The 23,988-nt window shown below is 45.5% G+C and overlaps 1 protein-coding gene across 1 annotated transcript in view; it reads left to right on the top strand.

Moving 5' to 3' along the window:
• LOC121680751 (A disintegrin and metalloproteinase with thrombospondin motifs 19-like) overlaps positions 1 to 23,988 on the top strand; it is a 61,169-nt gene that overhangs the window by 3,258 nt on the left and 33,923 nt on the right. Inside the window, 8 exon segments of the mRNA XM_042060283.1 lie at positions 1,131 to 1,278; positions 2,854 to 3,026; positions 3,287 to 3,370; positions 3,599 to 3,753; positions 7,045 to 7,088; positions 15,309 to 15,414; positions 22,298 to 22,438; positions 23,288 to 23,438. Coding sequence (XP_041916217.1) covers positions 1,131 to 1,278; positions 2,854 to 3,026; positions 3,287 to 3,370; positions 3,599 to 3,753; positions 7,045 to 7,088; positions 15,309 to 15,414; positions 22,298 to 22,438; positions 23,288 to 23,438 — 1,002 coding nt within the window.

Raw genomic sequence — 23,988 nt, 5'->3', positions numbered from 1 at the left:
GTGTGTGTGTGTGTGTGTGTGTGTGTGTGTGTGTGTGTGTGTGTGTGTGTGTGTGTGTGTGTTTATGTGTGTGTGTGTGCGGGTTTGAGCAGAGCGCAGCGCAGCCTTGCCCTCTATCTGACTCGACCGCCTAATCAGCCCTCTTTAATTAAGGGTTGTGGGTGACTTGTTTAGTCTGCGCGAACGAAAGCCAGCCCCAGCCAAATAAGAGTTTTCCGTGAGCCCAGCCTTGACCTCCCACCTAAGAGCAGCATTCCTGTCCAACAGCAGGTAATGCCCCTGGGGGAGGAGGGCAGGGAGGGGGTAAGGTGCAGGCCGGGGTGGAGTGGGGTTGTTTTTTTGGAAGCGGAGGTCAGGGACCTTTTTTTTTTCCTTTGGGGCAGTGGGTGCATATGGGCATTTTCGGGTTATTGAAGGTGGCACAGAACTGTTGGAGTTTGGCGTACAGAACAGGGGCAGTGGACAGGGACTTATAATTTGGACTATGAGTGACCTGCTGTTCAGATTTGAAGAGAGAGATGTGAGATGTGTCTCGCCTGGTCTACTGAGTGTTTTGTATTGCATTATATTTATCAGAAACAGGCTACATTTAATGTTATTCTACTTGTATGCAATGGGAGAGAGAGAGAGAGAGAGAGAGAGAGAGAGAGAGAGAGAGAGAGAATAATGATGATGATGATGATGATAATGATGAAGCTGTGTAATATTTCAGTTTTAATTCCAATATGTATAGTGCAATGTGTATTGCTTGACAAAGTGTGCGTACAAACAAGTTGTGGAATGTGATTATACATATTTTATGTACTGTATTTAGTAGAGACTTTCATTGAAACCAGACGCTAAACATGTCAGTGTCAGTAATGGAGTTTTTTTTTACTGTTTTTCTTTTGTGAGTAATTATCCATTGGTGAAATGGAATAATTATATTATTGAACTGTAACCCTCCTCTGTATTGACCTGATATCATTTTAATTATGTCTCATTGTATGAAAAGCCTGTTTTTCTCATATGTGTCACTGAGCCCCGAGTCCCGTGCTTTCTCTGCTCTCTCCCATGACTTGGCGTTTGGCAGCCCTTTTGCCCTTGCTTGAGCTGATGTGTTTGTTTTGTCGATGTGATGTCCTTTTCAGATGGGCTTTATTCAGCTCAATGAAGATTTTCTTTTCATCGAGCCTTTGAATCACACTCTGGCGGTCACGGGACATGCCCACCGAGTCTACCGGCGAAGGCGCTCGCTGGCCAAACAGTCTGCGCCCAAATACTGCGGAGTCATCCCTGGTATGTACATCTGTCTCACCCCCTTCATGCTCATTGTGTTTATCACTGCGGCCGGTTTCACGACCATGGAGATCGCGATCCTGTTAAAGTAACAAGTAATGTTGAGTCCAGTCTATAAAAACAACACCCGAGAGACTGTGTGTGAGTGGGTGCAGTGCAGTCCCGCGGTCATGATTCAGCAGTCTACAGTACAATGTTGTAATGACAAAATGTTTGGAATGTCAGTGCTTCTTAAGAACAAAGTCTACAGTCTCATATTGCCAATGGCTGCGGAGACATGGTTTATCAACCATGGAGAATCTGTGCAGAAGAATGTGTTAGCTTCTCAAATGTCAGAAGATGTGCTGTCAAAATGTGATCCGCCCTGGGATCTTCGTTGCATTGAATCGAAGTTCTGCAGAGCTGTGCTAAGTACATAACCATAAGTCCTAAACATAACAATGTGTAGCCTAATATTATGACAACATGTGGTGGTTTGTATTGAAGAGACAGTAGTGGATAGAAAGATCTGTGTGAGAACATCTTACACAGGCAAGAGTTTTTTTTTCTTTCATGAGAAGAGAGTTTGAACATTCCCCATGTGTATACAGGCAGTGCTATTGAATGATCTCTTCTGGCATAAACACATGCCATTGCTTATGAGCAGATCCGTGGGTGATTTATATAGGACAGCCGACTTCAGAGCTTCACTGGGTGGACATTACTGTGGACTTCACACCTGCACCTGCTAAGGCCCTCTGGTGCCTGTGACTGTTTAAGCAACAAGAAAAGACATCAAGACATTAAATACTCTCACCTGAACTAGAACTAAACTCCATGGCAATAGAGGTCATGGGGTTATAGGGGTCAGACATGTGCCTTGGTTTGATTTAATGAGTATTTTGCAACGCTTTTGGACACTGGATGATAGCTTCGTGCACATGTCCAGTTCAGCCGTTCTCTGGGAAGAAGAATAGCATTGGAATTACCCAGGTCTCGCAGGGAGGAGAGTCTGCCTTGCATTTGAACGTGGACGGCTGATGTGAATAAGAAGGATTCCAGCAATGATCCTGCCGTCCTTCCTATTGTGTCTGCTTTTCATTTCACATCCTTGTCTTTTTTTTCCCCCTCTCTCTCTCTCCGGAGCCCGTTGTTTAAAGAAAGCACCTGTCTGGGGCTGCAGTACTGACAGGGAGAAGGGAGTCTGTATTTCTTGTGTGCATTTGGAAGTGCTGCTGTCAGGTAGTCTTCAGTAGATCATCATGTAGATCTAAGCCATATTCGCAGGATTTCCTTTATGAGGTCTATTTGTTACATTTATTATTGTGTGCTGGGTTGCGTTATGTAGAAGTATCATTTATGTGAATTAAAACCTGATGAACAGAAAATCTGACAATAGCTATTTTTAATAGTCTTGATTTATAATACAGATACATAGCAGCTACCGATTGCATAAGAGATTATGAAATGACCTTATTTCACGAGACTTCATTGTTGTTGTAAGTAAGTAGTACATGATACACAAGTAGTACCAGTGTTGTGTCATCAGGGCCAGGGCCCATTCTGGGTTTGACCATTTCCCTGGCCGCTCCACAGAGAAGCATAAGAGTAAGAGCAAGAAGCACCAGGAGCCGAGCAGAGGGAAGCGCTACTCCTACAAACTGCAGCAGGAGTACAATGTGGAGACGCTGGTGGTGGCCGACCCGGCCATGGTCTCTTACCACGGCTCCGAAGCAGCCAAACGGTTCATACTCACCATCATGAACATGGTAACTTCCTCTACTCTTCCTCATCCTCTTAATTTTCCTCTTTCTTGTCCTCCTCCTCCTCCTCCTCCTCCTTCTTCTTCTTCTTCTTCTTCTTCTTCTTCTTCTTCTTCTTCTTCTTCTTCTTCTTCTTCTTCTTCTTCTTCTTCTTCTTCTTGTCTAATCTCCATCTCTGAAAAAAGTAACCTGGGGTTGTTCTACAAATGTCTGTATGAGTGTGAGACAAGACTGACTTCACTTGTACGTCTTCCTCTTCTTTCTAGGTCTTTAACCTGTTCCAACACAAGAGCCTTGGCATCCAGATCAATATCCGATTAACCAAACTGGTTCTGCTCTCCGAGACACCAGTAAGAGCTCAACACATACAACCTACACTTGTGCAAACACAGTTTTATTTTAAGAAATGATGGTTTATGGATCTTGAATATGTGTTTATCTTGTCTGTCATTACCTTGCCAAAAGAAGACATAACAAAGTAAAACCATCTCTCTCATTTATCAAAATTTTTTCCATTTTCCAAAAGCTGCTGATCCTTGTCATGATGATGCTGTTTGACCTTTTGCGTTTGTCTTTAGCCAGACATGTACATAGGGCACCATGGGGAGAAGATGCTGGAGAGCTTCTGCCGATGGCAGCAGGAGGAGTACGGCAGGAAGAACATGATGTCCGACTTCAGTGCCAGATGGAGAGATGACCCTCCCTCGGTGGACTCGGCCATCTTCATCACGAGGTAACGTCTGCATGGGGAGTGCCTCATCATCACCAGCTGGGCTCACTTGGTCACTCCTCGGCGTCATTGTTGCCCTGCGTTTTGTGCCGTAATGTAGGTTGTCTGCATTCCATTGGCTCTAAAGGCAGACTGGGATCGTGTATCATGTGATGTTGCAACTCCATAGGTTTGCCGTGTAATGTGGTTGTTTATAGATACAATGTTTTTTTTTAGTGCAGTTAATTGTTGCAATACGTAATGCTTTTTCATGAGATGACCTCTAACTCTGGTGTAGGTGCACTGACAACACGTAAAAAATGTGTGCAAATGTAAAACACATCCCATGTCCTTAGGAGTGTAAGCTTTGTAGATGTTCTAGATGTTTCTGAGTATATCCTCAGTATACATCCTGTAGATTATATGCTCTTATGATTATAATGTTCTTATGATGCCATGCTGTGACAGGAAGTGCTCAACGAAACTCTGCTTGTTATTTAGCATAGATGTTGGCATAAAAACGTCACTCTTATGTACTTTTCATACCTTAGCAAAGACAGTATTAACTGCCATCGTTGCTTCATATGCTGTAAAACGAAGTGCAACCTGCTCCATTGGGAGTTGTATCCGAGCTGCTTCTTTTGGACACTGCATCAGAGCGAGCGGTGAGTCTGTCTGTGCGTCCGAGTCTGCACGGGGGTGGACCGGGAGCTCGGCAGGCATCTCTGGTTTTCATTTCAATTGGGCCGTTAATGGGGCCTCGCTCACATCCACCGATCTATAACGGGTCGTGCCAAAGACATTATACCATCGGGAAAAAAAGAGTGAAAGAGAGAGAACGAGAGAGAGAGGGAAAGAGAGAGAGCGAGAGAGAGGGAAAGAGAGAGAGAAAGCGCCCCCCTCCCTGTTCTATAAATCCTGTTAGAAGTTGGCGCTGGTCGACGGAGTATGATTCGGACCTGCTGAGAGGGTGAGGGGTGTGTGTGTGTGTGTGTGTGTGTGTGTGTGTGTGTGTGTGTGTGTGTGTGTGTGTGTGTGTGTGTGTGTGTGTGTGTGTGGGTGGGGGGGTGGGTGGCTTCAGGTGCTGTTTGATGTTGGAGCCGGCTGATAGGTGGCCAGCTCCCAGAAGGGCCTCACGGACCGTCCACATTCCCATCTGTGTGTGTGTGATTGTGTGTGTGATTGTGTGTGTATGTGTGCGTGTGTGTGTGTGCGTGCGTGTGTGTGTGTGTGTGTGTGTGTGTGTGTGTGTGTGTGTGTGTGTGTGTGTGTCTGTGAGATGCTTGTTAGTGCGCTTCGGGGTGGTGATGTGTGTGTGTATGTGTGTGCTGTTTGTGAATGTGTGTGTGTATTTGTGTCTCTGAGTTGCTTGTTAGAGCGCATCGAGGTGGTGATGTGTGTGTGTGTGTGCGTGTGTGTGATGTGTATGTGTGTTTGTGTCTTGCTTGTTAGTGCGTTTTGAGGTGGTGATATGTGTTTGTGTGTCTGTGTGTTTGTATTTGTTGTTGAGGGGGAGTTTCTGAGGCCTCTTTCATTTGTCATTGTCAAAGGGCGCCTTTGAGTCAGCTTTTGGCATTAGTTAATACACACACATAAACAACACACACACACACACACACACACACATCCTGTCCCTCGCACACACACTCTCCCACACAAACATGGACACATTAGGCCACAAATGCAGGGCGACAGAGTGACGCCCCGAAAAAGCACACACACACACACACACACACACACACACACACACACACACACACACACAGGACACACATTCTCAAATAGCACCCGACACAAGGTCAGAGACTGTCAAGGTTATTGAGATGGGAAAATTGACGTAATTATTATAATAGTAACAACAATGTATCATTATCTGCGAGAACCTCTTTTTTTCTCCAAGTTTAGCAGCCACCAGTTAATAAGATCTCTCAACAGACAAAAGCCATGTAAAGCTCTCACCACAACGAAACACTTTGTTGAAAAGTAATTATAGTAAGTGGGATTAGCTTGGCACGCTCCACTCAATCCATTTTCAATGGCGGAGCGTCCCCACTCTTGTGGACACCTGTCAATGCTAAGCTTCAGACACAAATACAGTTGCCATGTTTTGCTTTAATTACTGGAGGAATGTAAATATTATGGGATTTTCGTAATGTCTCGTAATACGTTTAGCAAGTAGCTCGTGAATCGTAAAAGGAAATCTTAAGACTAGGGCAGGCGGATGCAGACGCATCATACGCAGACGCAACGAGACGCCACCCGGCCTGTCACGTGGCCAGGAACGTCTTAACGAGGAGCAGAAATGGTTGCAGATAGGCTGTCCCATGTGCTCGCAGACGGGGATGTGTTTGGGTTTGCCCCTCGTGGCAGTCCAAATGGGATCCTTGCCTTGGCCGTAAATTAAGTCCAACTTTAATTTCACAACTGAGCCGACATGAGAGCGCCCCTTCATAAAGCATGTCAGGATAGGTTTTTCCCAGGATCCCACCAATCCAGGCAGGAATTACCTTGTTGGCAGTAATGACTTGGAAGTCAGATATCACATACTGTAGACTCTCCCAGTGATATAGTATGCGAACTTACAGTACATGAATTGCAGATGCCTTTGATGCAGTGCAATGCAATGCAATTTTGAATCCCACTCATGTTGGCTTTGTGCCAGTATACTTTTTACAAAGCCAATAGTGGACCAATGTAGGTTTTTGCTTTGAATTGATTCTTGTCCACTTTTCTTGCCATATCTGATGGCCAGTGTCCATTCAATTGGTCAAGTCAGTAGGAGCAGGAGCAGAGGGAGGTGAATCAGAAAATCAGAAACAGAGAAATATGTCCTTTGGCATTGTCTTAGTTTGAGCGTTTGCGCCTTAGTTTGTCATTTTTTCAGAGATTCCTTGGACGGGTCAGGGCCGAGCTGGTCCGCAGCCCGGAAGTTGAATTTGAGAATCATCCCCCTGCTGTTTAATTCTCAGAGATGACCTTTAATGATTGAGGACTGTTGAAACCTTTCTACTAATCCTGGGGGAAACCGTGGTTGCACTGCCACCGTAGGTTGATGGAGGTGGTTGGGAAATAAGGCTGCCTTGTAGTTGCTCACTGAGTCAAACGAAAGAGTCAGGTGTAAATGGGTCATATCATCCCATCGACTTTAGCCAATCAAAAAATCTTATGTATGTGTTTTAATATTAGGGCAATTCCACGCAAAACTGTCATATCCATAACGGCAACACAATTCCATGGTATTTAGTTGGCGTTACAGACAGTTTTGCGTGGAATTGCTCATTACATGTAGGTGTTTTCTGTCTTTTTGTGTTGCAGGAAGGACTTCTGCGTCCATAAGGATGAACCCTGCGACACAGTGGGTAAGTAAGTGGAAGAGGGAGTGATGATGGAGTTGATGATGATGATGGGGTTGAGTGTTGAGTGCTGAGTGTGGGGTTAACTTCTCTGTGTGTGGGACTGGCTTTATCATCTGCACCTGTTGCTAACTCAACTTCCCAATGACAAATTGTCTGAGTTCTCTCAGTCTAAAACTCATAGAGTAGCATGAAGTCCCCTGAGCTTAGTTTAATCCCAAGCTTGATGAGTCATTAATGCACAAAGAGAATGAAAACATTACGCAAAAGACTTACTGCTCTTGTTCACTTTTCTTTTAAAAAGCCATAATTTAACTTAATATGACGTGGAATGATGTTGAAAAATGTTGGCCCTGGGTTTAGAGCTCAACTGCGTTACCTCAGGCTCGGTTAGACGTTCCAGCCAACACAGCCAGTGGTGTCTGTGGCTTTTTTGTGGCAGTGACCTTGTTTTTTCCGACTGCATGAAAAAAAAAAGCCTTCAGTCTCAGTTCTAGGTCTGCTAACAATGACACTTTTTGCCATACCGTTCCTTAGCCATTCTTCGCCTGCCTGACCAGTCACAGCATGTTTCATATAATAGGATCATATTGTGCCATGATCCTATTGATATGCATGGCTGGACCCATTTCACCCTCTTTTAAGGCCAAGTTGCATCTACAGCACTGATGGTTATGTGTTTATTATCATAAATAATGCACGACTGCATCCTCTCTTCTGTCCATTTACTGCTGCACCAGTGGAAGACAAAACTTCAATATCTACGTCTGCATGATTTGAAAAGTTGCAATCTACAAGGCCAAACAATGAAGGGATTTAGCAGGGGCTATGGAGTCGGGAATATAGCAGGAGAGTTCACAGAGAGCCTCGTGCCATTCTGTACCCGAAGGCTTGCGCAACGACCCCAGATCAACTGTTATTAGGTTATGCATGGACGATGAAAGCATTGGCGAGACATACATTAAACACTGTTTATTTTCAGCATATTATCGGTGGTCCCGCCAGCAGCACAGCCTCACGGTCCTCTTTTTTGTGGTGGGGCAGCAAGCAGTGTTCTCGCGCCCCGTGTGCCAAGAGGCGGGGCCAGGGGCTGTGTGTGAAGTACACACTATCCCTCTGTTCTGCAAGAGCTGTCTGTGTGTGTGTGTGTGTGTGTGTGTGTGTGTGTGTGTGTGTGTTTGTGTGTGTGTGTGTGTGTGTGTGTGTGGGGGGGGTGGGGGGGGTGGGGGGGGTGGTAGGGTGTAGTGTGAAAGCTACGTGTGAGGTTCCTCAATCATTCCCCTTCAACTTGTTCAGACACACACACACACACACACACACACACCTCCATCATTCCTCCTTCAACGTGTTCACCGCTTCCACACACACACACACACACACAGAGAAACACACACATTTACACACATACACACCCAGTCATACAGCCAAGCTGAGGTAAAGACCATGCTGTTGTTCACCCTTAGATTTTTATGAAGAAACATTAATGGGCACTTCCACCACCCAGCCAGGCCCAACAACACATGCCTTTCCACACAGGTAGTCCCAGACACTCTGTGTGTCTGTGTGTGTGTGTGTGTGTGTGTGTGCGTGTACGTGGTAGGGCGGATATGAACGTAAACAGCTTGCAAAGCAGAAAACGCCCCAATTAAGCTCTCCAAAAATCCCCACACACAATGCAGCGGAGCTTTGTACAACAGGAACGGCAGCCAGTGGCAGCCTCTGCACCCTGCTGTGGCCTGCACATAATCAATGCCTTCTCTTTCTCTCTCTCTCTCTCTCTCTCTCTCTAATAATAGTCATTACCTTTAAACAAGGACCTCCACACAATTCAAAGAGTCCACTGCCATTAGGAACTATTAGGTGGTATGATTTTAGTTTTAAAAAGGCCAGCTCATTAGAACTAAGTAGTTCAAACAGCATATGATCATACATGGATATACTATACTGTGGATTTGTGCACAGGATATATGTACACAGGTGCTGGTGCACACATGTTAAATGATGTGGTATGAACAGTCGGCTGGTGTGTTAAGCCACCCAGTCCCATGAGCTGGTGACACTTTTAACAGCTCTGTTAAGGTGAAAAGGAATGTGACCTCTCTCCTCAGTATGCCTGTGGGTCCTCCGTAGTGCATTTCAGTCACCTGGTGTGGAATGCGTGTGACATGTCTGTGCCGTGTCACAAAGGCATCGCTATGGATACCCTCTGGTTCAAACATGATTAAAAAAGGGGGAAAGCCTGCAGCTGACCTACTTTTCATCCAGATCTTTCTTCCCAATCTAGCCATTGTCGTTGCCTTGTTCCTTTCTCCGCCATGTGCCGTCACGAGACCCAGAGCCGGGGCCCCCGTGTTGTGACTCTCCAGACATTCTGTTTTTCCGGAATGTTCTGCGATGATGCTCAGCGGAAGATGGCAGCTTAGGTATTTCAGTTTAGGTATTTGTGTGAACAGAAAGTTTGTTTTCGAACCATTTGTGTTGTCTAAGATGCCAGTCAGTCCAGCGGAGATTAGTCCCACATTGTCTTACGAGACTCGCCTCGCTCACGGCAAGATTCCTTTCGCTCTGAGACTATCCTCAGTGGAACTGGAGCTGAATGGAGAGCAGATTTTCTCCCTGCCGTTTGAACAATTACACGTCTATATATTTTGTCTACTCGTTGAGAATAATGCTTTCTTTTGCACTGAAGTAGTAGTTGGTTAAGACTTCCAAGAATTCCAGTCATAGTTTATCCTTGTATGGCTTTTACAACTTGTCTTATGACGGTTGAAAATAAGCAAAGAGGACCTACAACAGTAACAAATCGACAAAATAGCTTAGTAACAATTATTTGTTGATGCAGATCTTCACACGAGATGTGACAAAGTTTTGAGTCATGGAAGTTATGGCACCAGAATTGGAACATCTTTCATGTGTTTCCAAGCTGGTTAGCCCATCTCTTGTTAGCTGCTGTCACTGTTGGGACAATCGCTGGCTTGTTTACTCCACAGAGATGATAAATCTGTGGCCAGTGATGATGCAGCAGAGGATACGTGCAGCCCAATCCAAGTTATTGAAGTCTAGGAGTTCTCTGTGGCGTTGAGCTGTGAATGGAAAAAGCAGTGTGGAGAAACGTTAAGCATCCAGGATGTGAGTTGTGTCTGGTCCTTCGAGGCAGAGAACATGTCAGTGACCTGTTAGTGCCTTTGAAATAATGTTATGTATGCATTACGCTGCAAGACTCTCCTATCTATCATCTTTTCCATCTGTATGGCTTTTAAAATGATGAATAGTTATACAATAATTTGTACACATTTGTTTGTTACATAACCAATAGTTTAATCATTGGAACCCAGAAAGAGAAAGAGTTCTAGGGCTCTATCTTCCACTCCAGCGCAATTGACTTTGCGCAAGTCGCTTTGTGGGCGGATCTTGGGGGCTGATGCTATTTTACCGGCGGGATAATGACTGTTGCGCCCGACGCAAATCTAAAATGGGGTGGTCTGTAGTAGCTACATTACTCATGGGTGGGGTTTGGGTGTAACGTGCAATAAACTAATCAGAGCGTCATCTCACATTCCTTTTAACAACAGGCACGCTTGTTCCATAGCGGATTGCTATTATGATGGCGGATTTGCCAGGTGCAGCCAGGAACGGTTCACAGCTCTATAGTCAGTTGGGAATATTTTTGCAATGTAATCTATCTAACATTACCTCACTATAGACAATGCAGATTTCTGTCAGATAAGCTCTCCTCTCCCGTGCTGCTGCTGGGACATTTGGGTTAAATGGCATGGGCATGCAGTTCATCATCACGTCTCATTAAGTCCTCTAATATTTCCTAATTTATGTCATCAACACATCTGTTGTGGAAATGTGTACTCTAGATTTATACCTATTTTTTCACATTTCACCACACTGATTTCCCTCGTGTACCAATATTTGTCATTGTAATTGTGTATGGTTTGGAGAAATGGGAACTGCGTCGTATAGATGAGAGGAGCAAAGTGCACTGCGCAACACAGGCGCCCAAGCAAGCGGGCCTGCAGGTGTAAGCTACAGCTGTACCTTACCATCAGGCAACTCAACGAGAAACAGTTTCCAAGTTGACCTAACTTTCCAACTCTGCACAGTATCCCATTAACTGCATGACAGTACAGTAGGCTATTCACAATATTGTATATAAAGTAGAGTTTGTAAACACGTTATCATCAACTTAATGCACGCAAAACTTTTGTTTGAGCAGGAGAGAGAATAACAATGAATGGACACAGCAACTACAGAAATTGTAGCCAAGGCTACTTGCGGCTTTCTATTTCTATCTATAGTTGCTGGTTAACAGCACATAATAAGCTGATTTAAGCTAATTCACAAACTCAAGACTTTAAGGCCATCATGCATATAAAACTTTTTTTGAAAACAACGAAAGGATACATAGCAAAGCTTGGAGTTATTTCAGATGGGCTACAACAAGCAAAATTGTGGTGCTTGTCAAAACCTTTGCGCAGCTGGAATAATGCTTATAGGCTGGTGAGCGCACACAATGTTTAAAGCCATACACAACGGTAAATTGGAACACAACTAAAGGTAACTTTAGCCTTTATAGGGCTGTATAAAGTTGTCCAAATGAATAGGTCGTAATTAGGCGTTGTTGTTGTGTAAAGATATTGCATGTAGATGTACTATAAAGGCTACTACATTTTTAGTTGACCAATGCACGAACAAAACCGGGAAACGGACAAATATTATCAAGGCTTTGAATGTTTCCATCTGTGCACAGGGTGTCTGTAGATCGGTGTGCATAGCATTCATTCCTTCAGGCCTGTGGCCATGCATGCGCCCTTAAAATAGCATCTGAATTTGCGCCACTGACTTTAGTACATGTACCTGTGGAGGGAAAATTCCAATATGCGCTGACTGCAAAATAGGAAAGACAAAAGCACGAGTATACCAAAGTCAATTGCGCTAGAGTGCAAGATAGAGCCCCTAATGTTTGATATCAGATGATAGAGTGGTGTCTGTATCTCAGCTGCTCTTGGCTGCAGACGATAATCATATCCCTGTGAAGTCTCTAAGACTTAAAATTTAACATGAAAGAAACTTAACATGGAGCTGTTAGCCCTGTGAGGTCTTTGCTTTCATGTATCCTTATGTAACGGATGCCAGCTAGCTTAGCTGTGCGTGTGGAACGTTGGTAAACCTCACTCCCCGATACCTCAAGAGTGCTGCTGGCATGAAAGCTAGTAGCCTGGGCTTTTAGCTCGGTTGTCAGCACACTCGACTCCCGATCCAAGGTGCAGCTGTTTCGCGGGTTTGAGTATGGGCGTGTGCAGGGCTGAACCGCACAGATTCAACACAACGCAGGTTACACTTACATGTGTATGATGTAGAGTTAGTGTTCGATGGTTAATGGCGTCCTGTCATCGTCTTCTCCTCTTCTCCTTCGTCTTGGTTCTTGTGTGTCTGTTTGAGGAGTAAACACTGGGTCTGTCTCCTCAGCTGCTTCTCTGCTGAGCCGGCCGTCCAGTCAACAGCGCTGCCTGCATTCCAACGATTGGGTCAGTCAGGATCACTGCCTCAAGTACTCGATTCTCTCTGTTCACTGAGTCCAAATAGAGGGGATGGGCCAAGCCCATCGCAAGTATTGCAAAATAAAGATAAGGAGGAAAGCAGGACGAGGAACATAAACATACAAAAATGAAATCTAATCGTTTGGTCGCAGTCTCTTGAAATGATTTATTTTGGTAACTTCAGTTCATTGTTGCCAGGAAAAAAATGACAGTCTTGACACTCCATAATACTCAGTTCAAAGGGCTTAATATACTCATGTACATGTTTCAAGTATCTCAATATAACACTTTAAGAAATGCCTGCAGGGTTTGTATGAACCATAGGCTTAATACCGGTACATGTTTAAGAAAAAAATATTACGAATACAACAGACAGTATATTTAGTGGTTCAGTAAAAAGTTATCAGTTTTATTCAAATGACTAATATGTGCATAGATAAAATAAAAAAGGCAAACACTTGAATCCCACCACGTGTCTTCATTGCGTAATACTTGCCATCTTTTTTTTGAGTCAAATTTTCAGTCATTATGATATTGAATCGCAGTGCATTCACTCTATTATAGAGACAGTATGACTTTCACTCAATAGCTCCCTTAAGATGGCTTGACAAGGATGAGGACAGAGGGAGGAAACAAAATAGAGACATTGATGTTATCGAGCGCAAACATCGAGCGAAATGGCTTCGAGGGCACGCTACAAAGGGGATAAAAAGCCCGCGGCCTGCTCGTGCTCGGAACCGCGGTTCCAGGTAATAAGTGGGACAGAGATCTAACCTTACCTCACTGGCGTTGGGCCACACGGTAGACAGTGTCATATCCACATTTCGTGGAGCAGGATGCACATTCTGCTTTGGTGACACTCGGATGTGTGCGGTGAGGAGTCGACAAGCCGGGCTTTGCCTTCACGCAGACTCGTCTGAGCTCGCCCCTGCACGCGCCATTCTGTCCCACATCGTTTTACCTAATGACTGTGGGATTTACACGTGAATAGAGCTGAGACAATTAATCAGCGCGAGAGAGAGACAGAGACAGAGAGATGCATTGTCATGGTTTTGACAGAGAACAAGCTAATCCTAACCCTCCGTGAAACATATAAGAGCATAGCACCGCAGCCCTCTGCCAGCTATTGTCTTGCTACATCTAAGCCCTTACATGAATGGGCAAGGCATTGTGGATGAGTGTTATCACTGGGGTAATCAAAGGCGACGCCGCTGTCTCGTGTTTCGAAAGTGTGAGTGGTGTTATTATAAGCACACTTTTTCGAGCAAAACTCAACACCCCGCGATACCACCACCGAGAGCCCCCGACTGAAGCTGAATGTGAATGGGATGAAACAGAAAAGCCTGGCTGTTCGGCTGGCGGCACGGCCAAAGAGTACCCACAGACGGGCCTAAGCATTCATTAATGGCCAGATTAGCCGCTAATCTCTTCGTCTGGCTGGGAGACAGTCGCATAGCCACCTCAGGGAGACTTGATTTTTTTTCTCTCCCGAAGATAGAAACAAGGGGAAGCCAGAGAAAGGGTCCAGCTGAAAAAGCAGGGAGACAAGTTGAGGAGGGTGACGGGTTTAGATGCAGCATGCAGAGTTTAGGGCCTATAAAGTAATGGACATCTTGCCCCCCTACAACCACCCCCGCCCCCCCATCCAGCTCCACCGCTCCCTGAAACTACACCTTGTGTATTTATTTTTCCCCATCAAAGGCATGATTGTTCTGCTGGCCTTCGTAATGGAAAGCATTAGTTCTGGATCCATTTCAAGAGGGTGATTAAACCATCAAAGGTCAGCGCATACAACCCAATACACAAGAGAGATGGAGGGAGAGAGAGAGAGAGAGAGAGAGAGAGAAAGGTAGAGAGAGAGAGACAGAGAGGGAGAGAGAGAAAGATGGAGAAAGAGAGCAAAAGAATCAAGTCCTTTGCTTTGTTTTCCCTGCTGAATTCGATCCTGGCAGGAGCGACAGAGTTGCAGCTGTCATGTGGACATGAAATGGCAAAGAGCGCACCAGACATGACGCTAACAACCCTTAAGTGGTCGGAATAATTTACCTGAAATCAGGATGTATGGGAAAGTTCGTTTGTTTAGACTTCTCAAATGTTCCCAGACGGAAAAAAAAACCTCCCCTGCCACTGTGCTCACCTTGAGTGCTGACTTAAGGAGCCTGTCTAAAACAGGGGGTGGGTGGGAGGGAACACCTTTTAAGTTCAGGATAGTTTTGTGCGAACGATGGGGATAAAATTCGAAGCAGTTTCTCGCTAAGCAGCCCAGATGACCTATGTCTCAATCTTCAAGCTTCAAAACATCTGAGCAAAATTATGTTTTCATAAGCACCATTAACCCTGTTGGAAAACTGTGACATGTAACAGTCCTCTGAGGATTGAGACAAGTGAACTTTGACAGCGAGCCATGGACTACAATATTTCATGAGTATTTCACACTCTTAATTAGCCTTTTTTGATCCAGCTTTGCATGCCTTTCTGTGTTTTGATATTTCATAAAGCAAAGCAAACCAACACTTTGTAAACTATTTGCATATGGCAAAACAGAACAACCAAAAATGTTGCCGTTTCAGCCGTGGGGAGGAGAGGTGGTAGCGTGTGTTGTCATCGCTCTCGGTCCAAACCCATTCCCCCCGAGGTGATGTCAGCCCTTTGTTTTTGTTCCGTTTTCGCTCCGCAGGGATCGCGTACCTCAGCGGCATGTGCACGGAGAAGAGGAAGTGCATTCTCGCCGAGGACAACGGCCTCAGCCTGGCCTTCACCATCGCCCACGAGATGGGCCACAAGTAAGAGACGCCTCACTGTCTCCCTGGAGGCCCTCCTCTCCTTTGCCTTAGTTTTGCAGTGAAAGAAAGGGGACACCTTCAAAATGTCTCAAACCCAAACCCATCTCCATCCTTAAAGGGTATCTTGTGTGTAATTTGTGAAAATGTGTAATTTCTTTTTTCCCACTTTCTGTGTTTTTTCCATAGTTGGTTCACTTCCACGTGTGTTTCGCAAGTTACATGTTTGTTTTTTTTTAGAGAGGTTGTTCCCTCTTTCTTTTGCCTCATATTCTCCTTTGGGATGAAAAAGCCTCTGATTTTGGTTGGTGTTTTTCCATCTAAATGTATCTGTTTGGTCTATCCTTTTAGAAAACATGTGATTGCTCCTCTCACTTTCTGTATTTTACACTCTTCATGTACATAGAGAGAGAACCATTTGGACTCCCCCCACCATGTTGGTTAGTCCAGGCTGCAAAAGCACTTACTGTATCCATAAAGGGTATGACACAGAGGGATATGGTTAAGTATCGCTGTGCATAAATGAATGGCCTTGACCACTGGGTAATGGTTTTTCAAGGCTGTCGCACAAGTCCACTCCTTCTTGGTCACTCTGCAGAGCACAAGGGCACTATGCAGCCTACTTACAGTGAGCAGCAGTAGCTTTGCCATGTGCACGTTTTTGCAGTTGTTTTTGTGGGTTTGTGAAACTTTTTTGTTGAATATCTGCAAAGAGGGTGCAGTAATACTACAGTGAAACTAAACAACATGCATCTTTGGGACCTTGTGTTTCTACATGGTACAACTATAAATGTGTGCATATGACTACTTAAGTCTACTTATAGTCCTCAAATGAAAGGTTCCTTACCTCTCAGCTTTATTTTACAAACATAAAGAACTGCTTAACGATTTAAAGCGCCCTTCTCCGTGTGGACACACTAAAATGAAAATGTATTCAAATGGCCGCAAAAGAAGCTCCTTCTGGTTCTGATCAGAGCCATACTCAGTGTGAGCCTAAGCAGCTAACTGGGATGCGGGTTTTAACTTTTGACTTTAATTAGGCTGAACGGGGGGCTGCTGGTATGCAAACTCCGCTGCTGGCTGTGCTGCTCTGCAGCGCGTCACAACCATGAGGTCACTGAGCAGACTTTGCCGGCCTTCCTGCCTGTCTGCCCCCGAGTCCAGTCCCGCCACCGCCAGCCCTCCCCTCCCCCCGTGCTAATCGCACAGTCCATGACCGCCGGCGATGGAGTGTCGCCTGGATGCAGAGGTGACATTCTGCCGCGGTAAACATCCGCCTCTGCCCTGTCCCCGGGTGGCGCTAGCCGCGCGGTGAGCCAGTTATGTCTCACCAGAGGCTGTGTTTGGGTTGCCAGAGCCATGTGTGATGTGTGTGTGTGTGTGTGTGTCTGTGTGTGTGTGTTTGTGTGTCTGTGTGTGTGTGTTAGTCTGTGTCTGTATGAACTTGCCTGTGTGTGCGTCAATGGAGGAGCAGTGTTTGTTTATGTGTGTGTAATTAAATTGTGTGTGTATGCTTAGTGTCTTTGTCAGGCAATGTGTGTCTGTATGCTAGAGTGTGAGTGTGTTTGTTTGCACTCCGTTTGTGGCTCCGTGTGTGTGTGTGTGTGTGTGTGTGTGTGTGTGTGTGTGTGTGTGTGTGTGTGTGTGTGTGCGTGTGTGTGTGTGTGTGTGTGTGGTACTGGAGGTAAGCGTGGTGCAAAAGCTCATGGTGCAATAGCGGTGGGGGCCCGGGGGACCCCTGCACGCCTGGAAGAGAGGGCCCCGACTCTTTCCACAGCGCCGGTCGGACCCACCATCTGGTTTCATTAAAGGCCCAGCAAGGCTGCCTCATCCACCCCACTCGCTGCCTTCGTCCTCCTCCTCCTCCTCCTCCCCATTTCACCCTCCACTACCCCTCCACCCTCCCCTCTGCCATCGTCTATAGACCTATCAAACACACACACACACACACACACACACACAGTCACATGTACACACACAGGCACACCACACACACACACACACACAGAGGCACAGGCACACCACACACACACACACACACACACACACACAGACACACACACACACACAGGAACCCATCCATCCCTGGAACTCACTTTACGGAACCCATTCCAAATTCATCAGAACCCTCCACAGTGGGGTTCTGATCTCATTACATAGTCCTGTAGGGACTTTGGGTTGAATGTGACATCATCCTCCCCTCTATCATCCCCCCCACCCCTTTCCCCCCTCCCCCCTCCTCCCATCCACTGCAGAACACACACTCTGCTCTCTGTCCTGAGGGGATCTGGGGTTTAAGTCTGGTACCATCCAACCAGAAACACAGACATGGAACACACAGAGGAATGGTTGAGCTTAACAGAAAGTTTGGGTGAATGAGGGCGTGCATGTGTGTGTGTGTGTGTGTGTGTGTGTGTGTGTGTGTGTGTGTGTGTGTGTGTGTGTGTGTGTGTGTGTGCGTGCGCGTGCGTGCTTGCGTGTGCGTATGCGTGTGCGTGTGTGTGTGCGTGTGCGTGTGCGTGTGCGCGTGCGCGTGCGCGTGCGTGCGTGTGTGTGCGTGTGCGCGTGCGTGTGTGTGTGTGCACATGTGCGTGGGTGCATGCGTGTGTCTAAGCAGAGAGGCTGAGAGTGTACGAGGCAGATAACAGATGAGTGAGAGGCTCTCTGCTGAGAGTGTACGAGGCAGATAACATGAGTGAGAGGCTCTCTGCTGAGAGTGTACGAGGCAGATGAGAGTGTACGAGGCAGATAACAGATGAGTGAGAGGCTCTCTGCTGAGAGTGTACAAGGCAGATAACAGATGAGTGAGAGGCTCTCTGCTGAGAGTGTACGAGGCAGATAACAGATGAGTGAGAGGCTCTCTGCTGAGTGAGAGACATCACCCTGTTCTCTTTCCTTTGCTCATTTGTTTATTGGATTGTGCACACGTGCAGATTTGTTATACAAATTTGCCCTCCCCGGGGGTATGAGCTCAGCACTGCAGCCTTGGGTGCTCTCTGCTCTCGAGGAGTGCTGATTCGTCACCGCCTGTGTTTCCAGGGGTGGGGTTGGGCTTGGGTGGTGGTTGAGGGTCATCAGGCGCCTTCTTTCTCATGTTGATACACCATGTAAAGGCTACGTGATGGGAGTTTGTGGAGGCTCTGTGTGTGTGTGTGTGTGTGTGTGTGTGTGTGTGTGTGTGTGTGTGCGTGCGTGTGTGTGTGTGTTTATATGTGTGTGTCTATGTGTGTGTGTGTGAGTGTGTGTATGTGTGTGTCAGTGGCTGCGTGTGTATTTAATTTACATTACAGTGTCTCCATTTTTATGTATGCTATAGATTTATGTTTTAATTTGCCTGTGCCATATTTCAGATGTTTTTTTGGGACAGGGTCATGCATGCTGTGTGTGTGTGTGTGTGTGTGTGTGTTCAAGAGAGAGAGAGAAAGAGAGAGAGAGAGAGAGAGAGGGAGGAAAGAAATGGTTTAATTACTACTAAGACACTCATTTATTTGCCAAATGAGATCAGCTAGCGTCATCACTTGGCTGTGGTGTGTCTCGTGCTTGAAGCCACACCACGGCACCCAGCTATGCGGTTGCACATGAGTAGTATGGCTTGTACCACAGGCTTTTCCAGGCCACCCAGTCACAGAGATACATAGGGCTGTGTTGTGTCTGTCACGAATGAAGCTGTAAGTATCACCCTGTGATAATTGCCAGTAATGGCCTGCGATGGAATTTTACTTCTAATTCTCTAATTCACACGTCGCTCTTCATTATGTGTATTGAGAGGATTTTGTGGTCATGAGAGGTCAAGGCAGAGCGTCTGCAAATGTAGACTGATAATGGGATATCATGCATATTTTCGACTGAGAACTTCAAAGGAGTGCTTAAAAGGGCATTGTTGTAGCTGGAGGACATTTATTTTGGGTCAAGGTAAGGTCATCTATTTTAGGAGTTTTCATATCGAAGGGTCTTTGAAGGACAGTGTCCCAACAGAGCTGCTAGACTTATACTCTTACAAACACGAAATCAGGTTCTGGTTTAGAAAACAACTTGCTTGCCTGCTGTGCGTGGCATTCAGATAACGGCAACGGGATTGAGAGGGGAAAGAAGACAGTCTCTCATGAAATTCTCAGACGTGATCTGACATCACCGATCTAATAATGGATCATCTTTGACGGCAAGGCATCCCAGTTCTAATCTCCCTCTCCTCTACTGTAGCCTCCTATAAAAGTCAGAGAGAAGGAATCCTAGCGTGAAATGCAAGATTGTTTGCTAGCCCTCTTTTCTTTGAACACAAGTATTGGGAAAGAATGTGGATGCTTTATGATGCTACGCTCACAGCAAGGGCCTCTACATTAGATAACCCAACATGGGGCATGCATAAAAAAGCCTGCATAATATCTCTATTATTACTGCACTGACCTTGTATATAGATCTCCACTTTATAGGCCTACCTGAGGTAACGTTTCATGGTCATAAGCGGACTTTGAGCTTTCTTTCAAAGTCAATTCTGTATTTTTTCCACCGCGATGTTTCTCTTTCCACGGGCCAGTTGTCCTTGCGTCCGTACCTTCACGGTGCGATTCATCGCCCTGAAATGCTCCGTTTGAAAATGGATTTAATGAAAACAATTACCTCTCAACAGCTCAAAGGTGCCCCCCAAAAGCCTAACCCCCCTGTGACCCGATTTCATCTCGGAGGTTCACTGATTGCCATGAAATATACAATCAAGTGAACGATTCCCCATGATGTCATATGATTTATGGTTCCGTAATTATCTTGAAAACTTATGTTTAATTTCTTTGAAAATTATTTTTTTCCCCCTTTTTCAACAGCCTTATGGTTCTGCCCTGGCATCCTCCCATCTGTTTTGCATTTTAGAGCAAATTGAATATACAGTTTTTGGAGACAGTCAAGAATGATGTATGTTGGCAAAAAGCGGAGCTCAGCAAAAAAGTAGTGAAAAAAGAGGAGAGGAAGAAAAGAAAAGAAGAAAAAATCTGTCTGTCAGATGAATGGATGCAAATGCTTTTTGAATGGGGGGAAAGAGGGAATGGATATGGAAAGAGGGAATTTTGTCTTCCTTGCACAAGTGCAAGCCGCAGCAATTAGCTTCTAGTGGCTAGAAGTTTTGGAATGTTATTCTGCTCTTTTCATTCACTGTTGTTTTTCCTGATGAATTTCGAGAAAAGAGCAGTATCTGTGCCATTTGGTGTTAGCATAGTCTGCTTTGCATTTCACTGAAACTGATGGAGAAACTGTCCAATTTCTTGTTCTGCGCTGAATTTAGATCTTCAGATATGTCAAGCTATTGTTAGGCAATTTAACATTGGCTTTTCTTTTGTTATCAAACAAAAATCTGAAAATGTGATGATAGGGAACCGCATTGCGCGTTCCCATTTTAGCCTTGCAGCTAACTGTGTAATTGTCAGTGAAATGGCCAAATGCTGAACTTGCAGAACCTATTCAATCCCCCCGCTGATACCTCTGCAGATCTGGCTGTGGCAGATAGATATCTCTTTGGTAAGAAAATACAATGCAGAATTGTGGAGTTCCTAGATACTCATACTCATAAATAACATTGAACCCTTCTCTGACCCACTGGACTCCTGTTTTCTGTTGAAAAGAGGAAAGGGGTAAATAAGGAAGAGAATCAATACCAAATCCAGAGGACTTTAATTGCTTCCTACGCTGAAACAGAGCGTGGCAGCCATTGGTGTGCTTTATTAATGTGGTACGGCCATTTGTGAACCGCCATATGCCACAAGAGCCCTAATGCCACGCTAGTTGTTTCTAATTAGAACCACATCCCACTAGCCTAATGTCAAACACATTTGTGCCGACTCACAAACTCAGTCAAGGCCCTGGCCGGGCATTTTGGACACTTTTACATTGCGGCAATAAAATGCATTTTCGTAACTTTATGAAGTGGTAAGTGATACCATAAACTGAATCTTAAAGTGGTAGCTTCAGGAAAGGTTTTGTTTGTCCCTTCAGAGGAGGGGAAAGAAGCTTTGGATTACAGGATTGCAGTTAGGTGTGCAACTGACAAGACCATTTGAGAAGAAGGGCTGTGTAGTGAACTGTACGTACACACACACCCACACACACAAACTTCTCATATCTTCTCTTCTCACTGTGATACTTCTCAGCCCACCCCTTAACCTTCTCCAGGTGCCGGCATTATCAGAGGAATCAGATTCAGCCTCAACTTCACCCTGAACCTCTCTTGCTGGGGCGTGTCGGAGATGGCTAACGCCCTCCCTCCCTCTCTCCCATTGAAAGGCCCAGGTGGAAGTGGCTTTAAAGATCCAGGAAGGCCTTTGAGGCTTTGACTCTTGAGCAGTTCCAGCACTCACACAGAGGCATTGGGGCGATAAAGATACTGGGCTGGAGGCAGGGAGGGAGAGAGTGGAGGAAGGGGAGAAAGGGGGAGGGCGGATAGTGGAGAGGGGGAAGGGAGGCCTCTTTGATTTTGCCCTCCCTACGGGCAAAATGGAAACCGAGACAGAGTCGCACTTGTTTCGCTTAATCGAAATGGGCAGCAGATGAAGATGCGAACGTTTGCTTGCTCACTTGTTAGCTCACTCGTTTGTTTGTCTCTGGTCATCTCTTTGTGAGAACTGGGCTGGAGAGTCTTGTGCCTTGAGCGCAGCTCATGGCCTGTTGGTTTTGTGGGCAATATCTTGGCCTTTCATGTCCCACCATGTTTTTTGTGCACTACAGATGTTTGTGTGTGTTTTTTGTTGTCTGTGAATGGGCTGTGTTTGTCAGGAGGGTAGGGGGGGGCATGTTGCTATGCGGCTTTACAGGGATGAAACAATGTGTTGAAATGCTAGTTTGATAACCCCACCCCACCGCTCCCTACTCTCCCCGAATCTCTTCCTGTTTGCGGTCACCACAGCATGGGGGTGAGCCACGACAACGACCACCCGGCGTGCGCCGACGGCCTCCACATCATGTCCGGTGAGTGGATCAAAGGACAGAACCCGGGAGACGTGTCCTGGTCCACCTGCAGCCGCGAGGACGTGGAGAAGTTCCTCAGGTAGTTCCTCTGCTTATTCACTGTGGGTAGGAAACATTCAGAAAAATGGCTACTATGTTCAGTCAAGCCATCCAAAACCCCAAAATCCGACTGCTGCTCCTCTGATGTAGTGTGAAGCGAAATGTGAACTCGGTTTAATTGTAGAAAGGAATCTGGTGTGGAATAAATTATGTTGTTATTTTAGTTTTTTAATTGTGGTAGGTTCAATCAAAGAAAGTACAGAACATGGCAGATTTCTAGAACTTTCCAAATGTAGAACTTTCCAAACATATCTGTTTATTGTATGTCTTTTTAATTAAACTGCCAATTGGATTCATTTCCTTTGAATTGCTATGAATGATGGAGTTTATTTTTTGAATTAATACCAGTAGAGATAGGCAATCAAGTGATTCTCATGCTTGGTATGTTTTCATGATTGCCTTTTGTCTGGTCAATGAGGGCTTAATTGAGGATGTAAGCTGTGATATCATTCAGGCTCATTTTTTGGACCATTCTTGTTATGATAACAAACAGTTACCTCAGATCCTCTCCAGACTTCCTTGTTGAGTGACCGTCAGATAAGCACAGAGCAGGGAACTCTAATTCACATGACTGCATAAGCTAAGAGATAGCTGCATGGAAACACAGTCAACTTTTCTAACTAATTCTGAACACTGATTTGCTTGTGTGTAAGATTACATATGTATGTGTTTGTGTGTGTGTGTCTCTTTTTACATGTGATTTTGTGTGTGTGTGTGTGTGTGTGTGTGTGTGTGTGTGTGTGTGTGTGTGTGTGTGAATGTGTGTGTGTGTTTGTGTGTGTGTGTGTGTGTGTGTGTGTGTGAATGTCTGTGCGTGTGCTTGTCACAGGTCCAAGGCGAGCAGTTGTCTGCTGCAGACAGACCCGCTCAGTCTAAACTCGGTCATCTTGCCATCCAAACTCCCGGGCGCTGCCTACACGGCCGATGAGCAGTGTCAGATCCTCTTCGGGCCGTCCGCCGCACACTGTGAGAAGATGCAGGTAACACACCCGACTACTCCGACCTCTTGCAAAAAGAAAAGAGCTAAGCCAGACATGTGAAAAAAGGATTTGTAAAGATAACATCTCCTAACAAAACACAAGAGAAACGAGCTGCTTCTAGAGATCCCTTTGGGCCATGTTGAACAGGAACTTCTCACATACTGTTTCTAGCCAGACAAAAGAAAAATGTAAAAAAGTTGAAATAGTGAAACACAGTCCTACCATTTTCATTAAGAAAGAAACAAACTTTAGTGCATCACTTTAGGGAGTTATTTGATTAGGTTATCCAGTAATCCCTGCTGTCAATGATCCCATGTCCTACTTCTGATGAATAGCTGAAGCGTAGGTGAAGTACCTGTTCTGTATCCCCACTACCTGCAGGGCTTAGGTGTGCACCTTGAATAACCTTGACTAAAATGCCTGAAGCACAGGGACACAAGTGCACGTTAAAATATCCCAGGGCTATATGGATGGAGTCATTATTTGCCTTCCAGGAGCGTAATCCTTTTGGGCTGTCTCTAATCTCGCCCGTGATGGCGTAATCAGTCCA

The sequence above is a fragment of the Alosa sapidissima genome, chromosome 13, assembly GCF_018492685.1.
Source record: "Alosa sapidissima isolate fAloSap1 chromosome 13, fAloSap1.pri, whole genome shotgun sequence".
In the NCBI taxonomy this organism is placed as follows: domain Eukaryota; kingdom Metazoa; phylum Chordata; class Actinopteri; order Clupeiformes; family Clupeidae; genus Alosa; species Alosa sapidissima.
The sequence above is the reverse complement of the archived record's forward strand: the minus strand, read 5'-3'. Positions and strand labels throughout refer to the sequence as shown.